This window comes from Pygoscelis adeliae, unplaced genomic scaffold (assembly GCF_000699105.1).
Source record: "Pygoscelis adeliae isolate BGI_AS28 unplaced genomic scaffold, ASM69910v1 Scaffold45, whole genome shotgun sequence".
Lineage (NCBI taxonomy): Eukaryota > Metazoa > Chordata > Aves > Sphenisciformes > Spheniscidae > Pygoscelis > Pygoscelis adeliae.
In genome coordinates this window covers 12,064,694-12,081,713 of record NW_008825114.1, presented here as the reverse complement: position 1 = coordinate 12,081,713, position 17,020 = coordinate 12,064,694, and the positions used below count along the sequence as shown (strand labels likewise).

At 37.8% G+C, this 17,020-nt stretch overlaps 1 protein-coding gene across 1 annotated transcript in view; it reads left to right on the top strand.

Moving 5' to 3' along the window:
- Positions 1-17,020, top strand: part of TLE1 (transducin-like enhancer of split 1 (E(sp1) homolog, Drosophila)) — a 70,996-nt gene that overhangs the window by 12,079 nt on the left and 41,897 nt on the right. Inside the window, exons 3-4 of the mRNA XM_009328104.1 lie at positions 7,101-7,163; positions 8,099-8,203. Of these exons, the coding sequence (XP_009326379.1) occupies positions 7,101-7,163; positions 8,099-8,203 (168 nt within the window). The remainder of the gene's footprint in view (positions 1-7,100; positions 7,164-8,098; positions 8,204-17,020) is intronic.

Sequence of the window (17,020 nt, the reverse complement as noted above, 5' to 3'; positions counted from 1 at the left end):
TGGATTAAAGGAGAAATCTGATAACTGTCCTGTTTAGTCAAGTTTAAGAAGAGTCTTGACATAGTGAAGATGTGTGAAAGGAGCACTTTAACATCCTGACAACAGCTTCTTTGTTGCCAGTTGGCTTGAGTTCCACAGGATTTACAGCTGCAAATGGGATGGGCAGTTGTGTACAGTGGTTCATTGAGAGCTACACAGCAGCCTCTCTCTATTGTTATAGAAAGCATTGAAATCAGACATCTGAAATATATCCAGTCACTTCACTTTACAGTTGAATGAAGTCCAAACCTGTAGGAGATGTTTGGCAAGTGTAGCTGTTGACTTATGCATCATATGTAGCTTATGTTTAAATTAACATGACCTTTCTGTAATTTAAACTGAGATCTAAGAGGATTCAGATAAATGGAGTTTAGGTACTGAATTAAAAATACTAATTTCACTTTGGAAACTATCTAGCATTCTGTAGCTTCATCATTTTGAGGTTTTATTCTGTTAATATTTCTGTTACTTCTTCTCCCCACTCGCAATATGGTAATGTTTTGGTTTTTTTCATAGCTAAAGATTTTTCATGCCAGTCTTCTGGGTTTTTAATATCATCATCTTGTGGGTGGCTGATCTTGCAATTAAAATGAGTAGCACAAATGTGGGGCAGAGGGAAAGCTGTATTTGTTAATGATATGTCATGTTAAACTGACAGCTTACGCCCAAAATACAGAGATTGTTCCTGTCGCTGAAATGAGCGCTACCCAGTGCCGCTTGTCAGATTGAATTTCAAGTATCTGTTGAGAATAAACCTTCCCACCCCCTCCTATTGGTGAGAATATTAGTAATGACAGTGTTTATAATTTAAAATAGAGTTTGAAGGCCAACTTCCACAGTTTGTCGCAGGGTGGTTAATACGGCGGTAAAGGGGAGATGAATGTGGCTACTTGTGCGAGTCTATTTCTCAGGAGGCCTGTAAATTTGATTGGCTGCTGCAGTTCTAGCAGAATCATTTGATTTGAGAGCAATAGAAAGATAAGATATCCAATTACCCAAATGATTTGCAGGGTTAGCCAACGTTGTCATGGAGATGTGAGTTGGAACAAATTAAATTTTAAGCAATAAAATAATCTTAAAGCACGTCTGGGAACAAGAAAATTTGGCAGTGGCACTTACCTGAATTGAATCTTAGCTTGACACGCTGTTGTTTGACATTGATATACTGTGGGGGCCTAAACTTTTAAATGGCGTATTGCTTTTATTTTTTTTCCTTTTGCAACCATTGCCAAAACAGATTGTAGTGTATTAGTTTTAAATAAAAGGGCATTAATAATATATGCATATCTTAGTGCTCAACATGGATTCAATAACTCGTGAACAGCAAAGTTCACAGAATGCTAGCCTTAATCATTTGAGGCTTTTGAATATTTAAGTTTTGAGATTTAATTATACCTCCAACATCCCCTCAGCCCCCAAATTTTTTAGCAACAAGTTTTTGGAAGTGCTTGAGTTCTTCTGTAGAAAAGTTCTAACAAAGCATGCAGAGTGCTAAGCACAGTGGAATGTTTCTTATTTTGTAATTGCTCTGTGAATATGTGTGCTTTTTGTTGTCTTTGAAGATCTCAATCACAAAAAGAGTAAAGGCTACAAGGCTACTGCTTGTTTCAATGATTCTGCTGGAAAAATGAAAATACTAAATGGGTACTAAACTTTAGCTCAAGACTAAAATATACACATGCAGTTTCTTACCCAAGGACTTTTGAAATGTAGTATTTAACTGATTACTGGCTTGCAACAGGGATTAAAAAAAATGGTCAAGCATGTCCTATAAAGAGGGCTTTTATCCACATGTCTGTTAGACAGATGGAGATGAAAATTGGTCTGAGGTCAAGCTATTTGCAGCATTCTCATAGCCTTCGATTTTCTTCTCATCCCCACCACAGATAATCTCAAATGATTCAGTAATGACCATAAGTGCAACATTGACCTTTACTCCCTAGCGGATTACTGTGTTACATGCTGTAAATGGCAGGAAGTCCATTTTGTTCTTCCAGAAGGAGTTCAGTGTTGTACTTGGCTTTCTACATGTTGAAAGTGTAAGTGGAGGCAGAGTACTTAAGAATTACCTTCTAAAGCTTTTGTGAATGTGATTTGTCAGTATATTCTTTTCTGTGCATTAAAGGCTGATTCTCTGATTCTTTTGCTTTAAAGGAATGGATTAGGACACGGGGGGTTTTGTATCATCAGAACTTTGGGTTTTCTTGCTTTACTTTTAATCATGTTGTTCCTAAGCTGTATTCTTCCCAATCTAATGACAAATGTGATTCTTAAAATTGGGTTGAAATAACTGAAGTAAATAAAAATGCAATAAATGAGAATACATAAGCCTGTTCTTAAGAAGTGGTGATAGAGTGCTTTCAAATACTGATCTAACTTTGTGATATAGGAAGTGCAGTTTGCAAGATAGAGTAACAAGCTCCTGACATACAACGAACATTTTTAGCTGAGCATTGTTTTGTAAAGGTAGATCTTGGACAGCTTTGAGGAGTCTCGGCACTAATAATAGAGCAATTGTCACAATACAACTGATTGTTAAAAATAACATGTCGTAAGATTTAATTTTTGCTTTACATCACCATGGATGCTATAGCTAAAGTCACTACTGGGACATGTATAGTAAACACTGATTGGAGCAAAACCAAAATTATTGTTGAAACCTCTGAAGCTGAAAGGTGATTAACTAATTCTCCTCAGAGGAAGGTTGTGTTCTTCACTCAGAAGTGACAGTGGTGGCTCCTTTAGGCTAGGGCTTCCAGCATTAGTGATAAAACACACATGGGTGTTAGGTGTGGTGAGAAATACAGTTAGAGTTTGGATACTTGTATTGTACTTCCTTCTTTTCATTCCAGTGCAAAAATCTGTAGTTGTTTAAGAAATCATGTTGATTTAAGTATGATATCTTACATGGTGCTTTGGAAAGTACAGGCTGTCAAAATGCAAAATGATCTGGAATAGACTACTGTAGAGGCAAACACTTCAAGACTTTTTTTAACAATGCAGAAGGAAAAAGATCACAATTGTATATACAAGCTCTTTCTTAACTCCTTAGTAAAAAGACTTATTAAAAGAATATTATATTTAGTAACTAGTCTGGCTGATTTGTTCTTTGTCATTATGTTAAGAATTCACTTTAGCAAGAGACAAACTTAAGTACAAACACTTGAGTTTGGCAATGGTTAGGTCAAAACATTTAAGTCCTTAATTAGATGGAACGGAGGCAAAAAAAATTACATAAGTGAAAGAAAAAAAATCCGTCAGCTCAACTTAATTTTACAAAATGCAGCTGAATTCCTTCATGTTAATTTTTAATGATACTTCAGAAAGGAGGGTAGCACTTCAGTCAGGGGTCTGACAAGCTTGTCATTTGCAAATAAATCAAAAGACAATCATTTCAACAGCAAGAACCAGTGAATGATGTAGTTTTGTCATTCTTTGATGGGCCCCACACTCAAGTCCTCTATTAAAAATGAATGTATTCAAGAGGCTCTGCATTAAGAAGACAAACAATTAAGGGCACTTCAGATGCTTTGGTAAGAGCTGCCATAGAGCTAGGAGGGCTTTCATGAGCGATGCAGGCTTCTACAGTCTGCTTTACCAAGGAGCCAAAGAACGTGGGCAATTAGTCATGTTTGTCTGTGCTCGAGCAGCTTTCTGCAAAATTTTCTTTGTTTACTCATTCTTCTGACTGCCCTACATGTCTCAAGATCAGCAGTTAGATAATAGCTGTGTTACATTGGGAGGCCTCTAGAAGTAACTGATAAGTACCTTTCTTTTAAGACTTTCAAATGCATGAGCCCCGTATCTGGAATATATAGCTTACTCTAATGCCACCAATTACTGATGTCTAGTCTTGATTAACGAAGCTTTCCTAGACTCCTTAAAAAGAGGTTTTTGCTTTCAAGCATGAATATATATACACACATACACACGCATATATATACTCAAAGATATTTCACCTTGAAAGGTGAACATACATTGCCAAGCTAGATTTATATTTAAAGTAATGAAAGTTCCTTTTTCTCAATTCTGAAACAACCTCTTGCAACTCCTGATGGGCAAGATTAGGTCAATTGCGCATTAAAACCTAACTTTCACAATTCACTGGAGAACAAAAATATTTTTTAACATGTTTGTGAATAAGAATGGTTTTTACTAAACATTTGAGGGCAGCAAACAGGAGATGTATGAAATCTCATAGTGGATAAATAATTTATTTAGTTGTGTGTGTGAAATAGCACTAGTAGGCAAACTGCCTTTTAAATGTAAGCAGACTTTTGTTATGAAGTACAGAACAATCTTTTCAGTTTCCTTTCTCTTTATGTCTCTTAACTGGCACTTGTAACAGCAGCAAGAAATCTCAAAATAAACTTATTTATGGCATGTACATTTAAGTTTACCTAGCATTGTGGATGAATATTAAGGATGCTGTTCGTATATGATCATCAATGATGCCCTGCTTTGGTAAAGAAAAACTCAGAAGGATACATTTTTTTCAGTTCTGATATTAAGTCAGGTACGATAGTACTAAGACAATAATTTTAAAGTAAGATTGACTGGGAAATGGGGAAAGCTGATCATGCACCCTTCTTTAGAAAAGAAATAAAAATTTAAAAGAATCTAATCAACCTGCATCGGGACTGGTAATTATCACATGATGTTGCATTCTCTTGTCTTACTCTGTGCCGTCCTGTATGCTATGTTATTACAGTGAAGCTCAGGTATTTGCGACCTGTGCAGGAAAACACAGTAACATGGACAACTTGAATGTTTTATAGACTCTACTGAAAACAGATTTTTTTTTTTTCTTACAGCTACAATAAGGATACTTATCTCAGTATTACAGAATAAGGGGACTTTTGTGTAGGCCATACAGGCGAAAGACCTTTTCAGTAGAAACCAAATTAGGTTCTTACTTTACTTTTTTTTCTTTCCCCTCTTATCACCTGCTATGATGCATCCTGGCTTCTGTCCTGAAAACAAAGGTAATCCCATTGGTCTAGGGCAATTAACTTCTTGGACTGTAAACATCTTAGCTAAACATCAGCCAACCAGGTTGCTATGTAACAGACTTTCTTTCCATAGCTGACATACCTTGCTTTCCAGAGAGACATACTAGGTATGTGGAAGAACGCCCCTTAGTACATAGATTCTCACAATCATGTGGTTTTTTCCTTGTTAACGGCCACTGAAAGTACCAACAGATTTGGTAATAGTTAAGTCTGATAACTGATAGTAGTTAAGCTGGTAACTTCCTTGTATTGCCTTTGCTGGTATGTCTGTAGTGCCAGTACTAAAGGCCACACACCGAATGATGGGTGTTTTATGGTTGTGGCTCAAACAAAACAGAAACAGGCTGCTGTGATACTGTGTGAAATGGTAGCTGTTTCTATTGAGAATAGAGATCTGTTCCCCTTGTTGTAGGGGGAGAACGGTTTGCTGTAAAGCAACTGTCACTTCATTGCCCTTGCTAAGGGGTACCTTTTTGTCCTAGGAAGAAACCATCCCAGAACTGCTTTGGAGACTCTTGTCTCTGCAAAACTTCAGAGTGGATGTGTCAAATGCCAGACTTTGGTCAGGTGGAGTACTTCAGCTTACGTCTGAGAAACATGGTGTTATGCAAGTCTCAATGCTATCAAGTATTTTCCCTGTGTCTGTCAGAGGTGGGAAAAGAGGTGTTAAAGCTTGCTAGTTGTATTTAGATCCCAGATCACCTGTCTGCTGAGACATAAAAGCAGAGGGTGGCTTTTGTATCCTAATTACTGCTTGACTGATGTACAAGGATCAGCACATGGCAAAAAACTTCCTAAAAAACTCAGGATGATGGGAAGGCTCAGGGAAAGGCTCAGCAGATGAGTTAGCAATGTTTTCATCTGACTTCTTTGAACGAGTTTATCTTTGCTCAGGTTTATGCATGTCATTTCATGGAAGGCCTAATGATTCTCAGCAGGGATCTCTTGTTTCTTGTGTCTTAAAACAAAACAAAAAACTCAAGAAGTATCTATATGGATTAATGATATGACAGAGACTGACGAGCTGTTCAGAGAGTCTTGTATGTAGGCTCTGTTCACATCTGGATGCTAATTTTGGTTTTGTGCAACTGTGCTACAGTGACTGCAGATGTTTTTAAGGAAAACTGTAGCAGTTGTGCAAGTACCTTGAGGGTTAATTATAATGGTGGTTCTGAAAGGTTGGCAGATGTATAGGTCTGAAAAGCTGTAAGCACAGGTAAGACTGAGTAATGAGAGAAGAAGATCCCTGTGCCCCACCAGAAATCCTGTGTTCAAGTTGACATGCCAGAAGTGGGAGATGTAAAAGTAGGAGATACATAAAGCTGTCAAAGTGGGACTCAAACACTTTGTCTTGCTGTCTTCTCTGATGCTTTCAGTGAAGGACTGTTCTGTTCTCTGCTGGTTCCTAGCCTTACTGTTCTCCCATTACTCACAGTTTCACTAATTTGCTGTTATTGACTATCACATTTTCTGATCTAATTCTTTTTCTTGTCTGCATTATTTCAATTCTCTCTCAATATGGATGTTTTAGAAGTCTGTACCTTTTGCCTCCATTCTGCCTCATTTCTGTTTTGGTATTTCTTTTGTACTCTTGATGGTGTGTTTCTGTCAGCAAAACTAATTTTACCTTCTAATAGGCAGATAAAATTGATCATGAAAGAAACATTTTTCTTCCACGCCTGTCACCTTCAAGTTGTGCTGCTTGATAATTTGAGTAATAATAAATCTACCTTTTAAAAGGCTTTATCTTGGACTTAATGGATTTCAAAAATGCTTTACTTGTTAATGAGCTATGTACAAGGACCAGATTTGTGCCTAAATGTGTATAAAGATTAGGTGCTTTAGACATGGCAGATGTCCTAGAGTAGCTAACTAAATCTCTGTCCTCATCTGGGCTTATATATTAACTATTTATATTTGCAGTAGTATGAAGATGTGGATTTTTTGTTACTTTTGTCACTGTGTAAACTTAATATAATCCTGTACACTAGTTAATATATGGCAACAAACCTAAACCACAGTTTTAATCAAAATACTTTTCCTCTATAGACAGAAATCGCCAAGAGATTGAATACAATTTGTGCACAAGTCATCCCATTTTTGTCTCAGGAAGTAAGTAAAACTGTTCAGCTGTTAAAGTTCAATTATGTTGCTTTTCTGTTTGCAAATTAGCAAGTTTTAAGATGTTAATTTTATCACAATACACAAGTGTAAGGAACATCTGTTATAGCTGAAGTGTGCAAACCCCCTGCTACTTTGGTCTAACAAATCTGAGTTCAAACTAGTGACAATGGCTCAGTCTCATTCATTGCCTGAGGAGAGTGGGAGTCTGTAAAATATTACCAATGCAAGAAAATGCTTTTATTTCTAATCGTGGTGATTGCTTATTTGATATTCAGTTGTCAAACGTGAATCTAGTGAAATAAGCATGCTTATCTTGTCTGCGTATTATCTTGTCACATAATTTGTATCAAATTTTAGTGTAAAAGGTGAGTAGTTAGCTCAGATGCAAAACACTGTTCAAGGTTACAAACCTGCATCTGGTCTGAATGACTGCAATTGTGGCATATTGTGGGCAGCTGCTGTTACATTTTGAAGCCTGTTATTTTTGGATATGCCTCTTCAAACTCTACAAAGAGTACTTGTAGTTTTTGTTGAGCTCAGTGAAGCAGTTTTCCCTGTTTGAAACTTCACTAGGTTTTTGCTGTGTGGGCACAGAGTGTATAAATGTTAAAATTGACACTAGTGTGAAGTTGACATTATTGTCCTGTCAACTCCATTAGAAACTGATTATTCATTTGCCAGAAAATTAATATTGAAGTGGCATGGGGGAAGAGGTGAGCTGGCTGCCTTCAGGGCTCTTGTTTGCTTTTGAACAGGTGAGAAATAGGGCACTGTTACCTTTTACCTGCATAAGATGTCTTGCAATAGGTAGCCTGGGCTTCTGCAGACAAACCGGTTGTTCAGGTGTTTGTGATCCTGGTTTGATTTGGTGCAGTCAATACCTTAACACAAATTCCTCCCCATACCCCTTCTTCTTTTAATAGCATCAGCAGCAAGTGGCCCAAGCTGTAGAACGTGCCAAACAAGTGACCATGGCTGAACTGAATGCCATCATCGGGGTACGTGGCCTTCCAGGTCTACCTCCTACAGTGTGTATAACTTGCTTTCATATCTTACTGCTTTGCTATTTTTAAAATAAGCTTAATGTTTTAATATCTAACCCTGTTTTAATGCCCAATGTTGCTGAAGTGTTTGCCTTGCTTCACACAGATTCTAGCGGGGATAAAGTTAATAGTTTACTTTGTCAGAACATCATTTTGTGCAGCAATGCTGTGTGTAACAAAACTTTTCCTGCAAGAAATATGATTAGGAGAGTTGCTTGTTTATTTGTAGGTATTGTATGTCAGTTGATCTAGTTACCTTTGCCTCATGCTTTTTGTCACACTTGAGTTCTTGGAGCCTGTACAACTACTCATTCTTCTTTCTTTTCCTTTCTTGTGAATCTTTCATGAATTTTAAATTAGCGAGCTACTGAAAAGAAACTTCACTTGCTTTTGAAGTAGTATTAATTGTCTGACACAGTGTTCTAATAGCCTTTCACCAAGTATGTGCTTCTAGATATGCTGAAATAAGTTAATACTACTTGCTTGTGACTGGTTGTCAATCACAAGTCACTTGCTTTGTATTAATGAACTTTCTGAACCATACATTCCTTCCACTGCATGAGTTCATTTCCCCCGCCACTAAGTCTAGAATATTTCTCATGTTTTCTGCCCTTCCAGACTAAGTGAAAGAAGTAGCTGAAACAAGAACCCGTCCTTTCTGATTTTATTCATATGTGAGCGCCTTGAGCGGATTCAAATTACTCATTTATCAATTTATGTTAATTGCTTGTGAGAAGATGCCCTGCTGGTCTTTATAGTTCCCTCAGACACTTTGTAATGATAATTAGACATGCTGCTGTACGGATTAACAGTGCCATAGTCCAATGACGTCTACAGACAATGGAACCAGTTAATCCATCTGTGCTTAAAATTACATCCCAACTGGAGATGGAAAAAAAAATAGGAATGAGGGAGGATTAAAAGAATGAGCCTCAGCTTGAAAACTCCTTTCATCAGTTTCTCAATTGCAGATCTGCAGTCGGTTTGCCTGTGGTAAGCTATTGGCAGTCAATTAGGTGAAATAAACTGGTAGGGTGACCTTCATTTCCTTTTAATAGCTTTTCCTCCCTGAAATGGGGAGCTTCAGTGGATTTTCAGCTTAAATTTTATTCAAGCTGCTTTATTACACTTGACAGATTAGCTTTGCATAAACATACCCCCCCCTTCAAATCTGCGCTGTTTTTTCCCTTCGTATCAAATTTTGACTGTTACTTAGTTGATTTGCTAATCACATCTTAGAAACCCACACAATTACATCTGTATTTGTCACAATCTCCTCTATGCTTTGCTTGTGTAATGAATTACTTTATGAATACCTGATTTGATCTTTGAAATACAGCACATGTACATTTGTGGTATTTGATTAGCAAAGATTAGAGAACTGTACTTTCTTGCATTTTTTAAAATTAATTACTTATTTAGGATGAAAATGGAATGGAAATCACTTTTTAATGAACTAGTTTTAAAAAATATTTTGTGCATTAAATGGAAATATGTATTAAAATATATTTAAAAACATTCTTGCTGGACTTAGTGCTACTTAGCTGAACCAAATTTTGCTGTCTCAAGCATGTCAGGTACCTCTTTAAATTCTACACAATATAGTCTTTTAAAAGCAATAGGATCTATAAATACCACATGCAATTAACAACTTTTTTTGGGGGGGAAAGCTCTTTGGAAGCAGGAATAGAAGCCTCTACCTTTTTCACTTTTAAATTATTTAAGATTCAGCAGAAGAGAGACTTTCCTGTGTCTTCTGAAAGACTTCTGAATGATGCCATACAAATCCAAAACTGTGAATGAAGAAATGAACACGCTGGGCACAAAATTTCTTTTACCATGTAGATGCATGCATATACATAATGCTAAAATTAGATGTATGGCAGAGTGATCTTTTACAGTCTTACATGATCAATAATTATCTTGTGCCACACAGTAAGTTTCATGCTCTGACATATGCTTGTATTTGTTTGAAAGGGACGGTGTGCATACTGAAAAATCTGAATAGCATAAAATTGGGTTGACAATTCAGTGGACCTTTGCTCCCCCTCACTGAGCACGCAGTGTGTCAAGCCCTCTCCCCAGAGGGGAGGACACATCAGAAGCCTGTCTGTTCCTACAAGCAGCAGCTGCACTGAGAGTGAGCATGGCCCAGTTTAGGAGCAGCTGTCAGTATTGTTCAGGGACCCGACTTAGTGTAAAGAACAATGGAAGGGCCATGCTGTTAAAGTGCAGTGTCTTTCAAGATAAGAAAAGAAATAGTAATTTAACGGTTTAGACATCTATTATGAGCATGAAAGATCATGAAAGTTCTTTTCAGAATGCAAATAGGCTAAAGCAATCTGTAACAGTAGAAGATGCAATCGAGTAGCCTCTGGTGTCATACTACCGGGGATATTTATGTACAACAAATTTTGAGGATAGGAGGAAAGTTTAATTTTGCTAGCTGATGTTCACTTGTATAGTTTCTGTCAATTAGATAAAAGATGCATTTTTGTCAGGGTTTGACTCCCCCCCCCGCTTCCTTTCTCTCTGTTACGGCCATTGTTTCCTGACACTTGATGATTCAAGAGTTTCCCAATTGGCTTGCCTGAGTTAGAGCAATTCCTGTTGCTGCTGGGCCATATGTGAATTCTGGAAGGGAACAAAGCCTTTAATTAGTGGGAACAACTTTTTGAAATACATCATGATTTTGAACTATCTTTATTTTACACTTTTTTTATTTCCAGTTGAAAAGGTGGAAGCCTATTAAAGGACAGACTGTGAGGACAGGGACTTGTAGTCTCATGGGACTGAGATTTTTCAATTTACCTACAAAGTCAAAAGCCAGGCTTTGGAATCGGTGTATATTAAGCACATACAAAAGAGAATGAATTGACACATTTAAAAAAAAAAATAATTGGAATCAGTGAGCTTGTAAGCAGTGCTAATCCTCTGTGTTGATTAAAAATTCTTACTTCAGGAAAGAACTGTGGATGATACTTGGTTATTAACAGTCATACCTCTGGCCTTATACTTTTCCTGCATGTTCTTGAAAGTTTTAACTTGCAGAGATGGGGTAGCAGTGTGGCTAAACAACTTCCTTGCCAATTTTTTTAAATTGAGCCATTTAATATTTGTTATATTAAAGTTGAATGAAATAGCAGTTTTGCAAGATAAATAATAAACAAAACAAACTTTTGACTTAAAATGTAAGTGCACCTGTTAACTCCTTGGCGCTGCTGCAGCTGCAGGCAGTGTCCACATTTGGGGTTAAGGAAGAATCCAGATCATGGTATGAAAGAATTAGGTAGATTATCATGGTTTAACTTGAAGGGGTTTGGGGTTTTTTTGAGCGATACGATCTGGCTGGAAAACCAAAGGTATTGAAAGTTGAGGAATGCTAGGAAGTATAAGGGACAGTTAAATTGGTCTATCTAGATGTAAACAATGCAAAATTTGTTATATATACTTTCAAATTAATAAACTACGTAGCTTTATGAGTAGAATATGCAAATATCTGAATGGGAATTATAAGCAGCAAGCTGGAATCTTTTTTAGCATTGCGTTTTAGATGCACGATTTCAGTGTATCACTGAGTAGCCAGTTACATCTTACTTTGCCTTTTGAGGTGGATTGCTAATGGTTCTGTGTGAAATATGTATCTTTTGGATTGACAGTACTCTTGAGACAGATTGAGTTGTAGGCCTCCGAGAAGCCTCTCCACTGTTGCATGAGGTGATTGGCTAAAGGATTAGCAAGATGTGGGATTATTTTCTTTTCTCTCTTGGCTGTGGTTGCCAGCTATCACTGGGATTGTAGTGTGTGAAGCTTAAGAGGATGAGGTTAACCTCTTGAGGGTTTATTCTTATGAGTGTGTAGTTAATCCTTAGAAAGCCTATAAATAACTAGGCTGTATGTTTCATTATAAAATAGGAATACAGACTAGAGCAAAAATGAATGCAGAATTTAGTGCAAGGGAAGAGCTAAGCAGCTGTAGCATTACTTTAGATCCTCCTCAGCCATGATGTGCATTATGTGCTGAGGGAGGGGAAATTGCCTAGTTCTTATAAATTAAATAAAATGAGATCTAGTGAGCACAAGACACTATGTCCTCACTTTTAACATAAACTAGCTAACCCCAAGTCTAAGTTACTAAACTTAGGTGTTGAGGATATGGGATGTACATGTTGAATGGTGTAGAGCTGTAAGTTGGTCTGTCTTGCAGCAGGGGAGAGGTGCGGGGGGGACTGGTAAGATTAGAAAAACCTGTGTATGTGGCAATAGTAAATAGAAGACCAGAAAAGTCAATGGAGAACTTGGTTTCAGGAAGGGTTAGGTAGGTAGAAGCAGAGGAGATTGATACGCTAGAAGAGATGATTCCTTCTTTTTGTGAACTTTGCTCCAAATGGTTCTGTTAAACAGACTGGTTTGGAAGGAATAGTTTCGATGGAATGGAAAAGACTAAAGTTGGGTCAAAATGCTGGAATAGTACAGTTCAAGGTAAGGATTTACAGAAAGTGTGTTCAGTGAGCTTTAACAGAATATGGAAGGGCTATCAGAAAGACAAAATGGGGGTTAGAGATGATGGCTTTGCTTTTGAAGGTGGTTGAGGCAGAGGAGCGTCAATACATTTATATATGTAATTGGCATGGAAGGGTAGGTTATTTAATCCCAGAGGAAAGGATTACTTCCTCTAGAGAGTGATTCAAAGCACCTCTGTTGATTAAAGCATATGCAGGCAGAATAGCTTTCCATGTTTGAAGATGGTTTTTGTGAATATTATCCACTTTTTCCCTAAGTTATCAAGAAAGTAAAAGGAGACAAACTGAAGACACCAGCATACATTCTTCTCTCTTACAGATGTCTGCTTTGCATTCATACTTGAAGTGAGACAAGTGGGGGAATTGGAGTAGGTGAAGAGTCAGTAGGCTGAGATAAAAATGTGATGTGACCTTCAGTGCTTCTCTTGAAAGAAGTCTGAGGTATGGTAGGTTTGGAGGAGGAAGGAGTTGGATGGGAAGAATGAATCGTTTGGCCCAGACAAAAGAGAAGCTCAGCTGGGACTGCACATGAGGTAAAATCAAATGCAAAGAAGTTAGTTGAGTAAGGATGAAGCAAAGCACGGTCACGGAGTTGTCCTGCAACATGCGTAGGAATACAGAAAGGGGTTGGGAATTTACACGTTGAATGATGTAGGTCTGTAAGTTGGACTACTTGGTAGGAGAGAGAGGCGCAAAGGATGAAGCATACAGATCCGAAAGGAACTAAGACCTAGTTTTGAGAAGCAAACACTGATACGCTGAGGTGAACTAACTGTCAGTGTGCCAATGGGAGTGGTGTGGACCGCACAGGCAAAATATACCTGTAACTGGGTGACTGACAAAGATGGAGTCAGTGGGGGTAGCGTGCAGAGAGATCAGTGCAGAGGGACTGGAGGTAGATACAGGGGGACACAAGTAGTGTAAGTATTAAAAATTGGAAATGTGCAAGAAAACAGCAACCCTCTGTTTTTCATGGGGGAAGAGCAAGGCAAACTGTTGAGATAGGGGGCTGTGTGGGAGGACTAGAAGAAAAGGGAGAGAAGCTTGCTTTCCTTGTTCTTGCACTAAGCGAGACTAGCATAGGCATTTAGGATAACTTTAGGAAATGTTAAAGGGAGGGCAAAGACACAGTTTGTACAGCAGTTTGCTGTAACTCTTCAATATGCTGAAGAGTTTGTATCAACTGCAGGATTCCTGGTATCTGGTAACTGCTTTTTTTTTTTCCAGAGTACTTGCTGAACTACCAAGGTTGCTGTCTTATATAACACTTAATTTCCTGAGAACGCCCAGTACTGTTTTAAAGGTGCTGGCTAACTGTGGCTCTTTAAATTGAATACTTACAAGCAGCATTATTGAGTTAGTAAAAACGAGGATTAGCAGAAGTGTATTGCTCAAATGCATGCTCAGAAGTGATCATCATTTGGTAGGTGGAAGTTGTTATAGGGACGTATAGGAAATTTCCAAGAATCTGGTCTGTGGCTTGGAACAGTAAATAAAATTCAATGTAATGCTTTTCTCGTGACTGTCATATTTTTCATTCTTTGATATCTCTGAAATGTTTTTGTAGTTAGTAGTAGCTGGGACAAAAAGGGTAATGAGCATAATTTAAAATACTGTATTTAACTTCTGGATTTTAATTTACTAAAAAGCCTTTCTACTCCATCATTACCATCTTCATGTTCAGCAAGATTTAAATTTCTGGAGACTAAGAGAGCCTGGAAGGAAAATAAATACTTTTTAAGGTAATCATACATCAGTAATAAAACCCACTAGAGTAATATCTTTTAAGTCATTTCCAAATTGGTGCATGCTTGAACTAGCTGGTTTTGGCTGCTGTGGCAGCAGGAACATGCTTTTGAAGTGTCATTGGCTGGTAGCTGCATGCTAACAGTAGCTAAAAAGGCAAATACATAGATTTGAGGTTAGAAGGTGAGTAATGGCAGGAATTTATGGTTGCCCCAGAAAAAAAATGTGCTGGCACTTTCTGCAAACCAGAAGCAATGTATGCTGACAGCTTCATTCTAGAGACTTAAGACTTGCATCTCAGTCTTCAGAGAAAGCAATATGGACTTGTCTAAAATGAAAGAAAAGCTTTGCTCTCGAACTGACTTACACTGACAGTGATCAGAAGAATGTAACTGGTTTCAGAAAAGCAGCCTTTGTCTTGTCTGGACCAAGAGAATTTAAGGTCGCCTTCTGTGGTTTTTAGAATGTGGTTTTAAATTTGTTAGTTTCCTTTAGAGTCTGGGAAGTCCTTTGAAGACATGCTTTCCTGCGCAAGGATCATTTTTTCCGCCTTTACTCTGACTCTGCTCCTCCACTCCCTCCTGCCCTGTGGCATCTGTCCTTTACAAAGGCTTCTCTGGTTCCTCCATTGTTGCAGAGTCTTCTTCCTCCAATGCGACTTCAGCTTTGCTGTTTGTCCCTTATTCAGAATTTAGCCTGAGGGGGAAAAAAAAAAAACAACATTATTTAACCTACGGAAAAAAAAAACCAAAACACATTATTAATAGAAGGACGTTTAGAACTTGCTGTTCTGACTTGTTTCTATTTCCTTTTTTTGGTACAAACTGAGACAGGAAGTGTTCTTAAGCCAGCCATGTAATACATATTTTTAGAAGAATAGCTATCAATGAAAAAGCTATATATACAAACACACAGAAGAACTTTTATATTTTTATATAAAAGTATGAACAATCAATATATATGTAATGTATTCAGAATGGTATATATAATGTATAGTATGTAGTATATAACAATATATTAATGATATATTAAGACATAAAATACATCATTGTATATATAGGATGTATAAAATGTTATAGGTATATATACATATAAGGTTATGCTAGTAAAAGGGCTGCTTTAGTTCATGGGCTGCTTGTTGTGTTGCCAGCATGGCTGCTGATAGAAGCACTAGCCATGCTTCAATGGGTCTGCACTCTGTATAAGCTACTAAGTTTTAGGTTGACTTACAGCGCCTAAAAGCATGGAGGAGGGAAGAAAACCCTTCGTTTCTGTTGGCAAAAGCCCTTACGTGGATGCAGCTACACCAGTGGTGTGCTAATGCGCCTTGGGGAGAAGATGTCGCTGAACTGGAAGAATTCCATCTGCTGGCAATATCCTGCGTCCTCGCTGCAGGGCTCTGCCGGCGTGGGACGATCCACAGAGGCTCTACAGCGTAGCTAGGCTGCTAGTGCAGATCTGCTCTTGTGAAAGTGCCAGTCAAGCTGGCAGTACTATATAATTATTCCCTCTATGTCAATGGGGTATTAAAAGTCTTGCCATTTAACAATTATCACTAAACTTTTGTTAAATAGTTAATTGCTGATCACTTTAGCGGAAAAACAGCTGATGTGCTCATTCACTGGGTGTGGTGACAAATCATTTGGGTGGGGTCATCCACATCTGCCATTACTGTTTATAAGAGTGATCTTTTGAAGAGCCCAGAAGTGTAATACCTCTTTATCTTTCTAATTCTGGTGCCTGGGCTTGCCCTCCAAATTGCCAGAGGGACGGGCAGAGAAACCTAGCTGTTTAAAGTGAGACAGAAAGGCACAGCAAAGATTAGAGTTGCTGCTCAGCATAGTGCTAAGGAAAAGATAGTGCTGCTTTCTCCCTTGCAGTCTGCATGTCTGCAGTCTAGAATGGTGATGTGGGAAGTAATCAATGGTTAATAAGCTACCCTTGGAAATTATTTTTGTATTTGCTCTTTGCATTGTATTGGGGAGCATTGAAGACCTGTTTCTCAGTTCTGTAGGTGTAAAGCTAACTACAGTATTAAAATATAAAAATGGGATCTTGTGATTCAGCAGAAGTACTGTGTGTGTACTTGTGGGTAGGCTGGTACTGGCTGTGTAATTCAAACTGATAGCAACCTAAGCCTTTCTCGTTTTTGAGAGACTTCATTTTCCCTGTTTAAAAAAAAAAAAATTCCTCAGGAAATACAGAACATATTCTAAGATACAAGCTAAAGAATATATTTAGTATTTATGTCTTATATAATAATTTTAAGGAGCTTTCAAAAAATGTTCCTGTTGTAGTAATGAAAAATTGAATTTAGAGTTTTGCTAGATAGATGTAGGCTTCAGTGTAACTGCTTTGACCCTTATTGGCTGTCTTGGTTGCCTTCTGTGGGCTCTTTGGAGGTGACCCATGTACACCAGTGGTTTGCTGGCCCCACATTAGAATCTGTGTTCTCTTCCTATTTTGTAATTTTTTTTATGGAATCGTTTTTCTCTTGAACTACACTGCCAATCAATAAATATATACTTTTGTT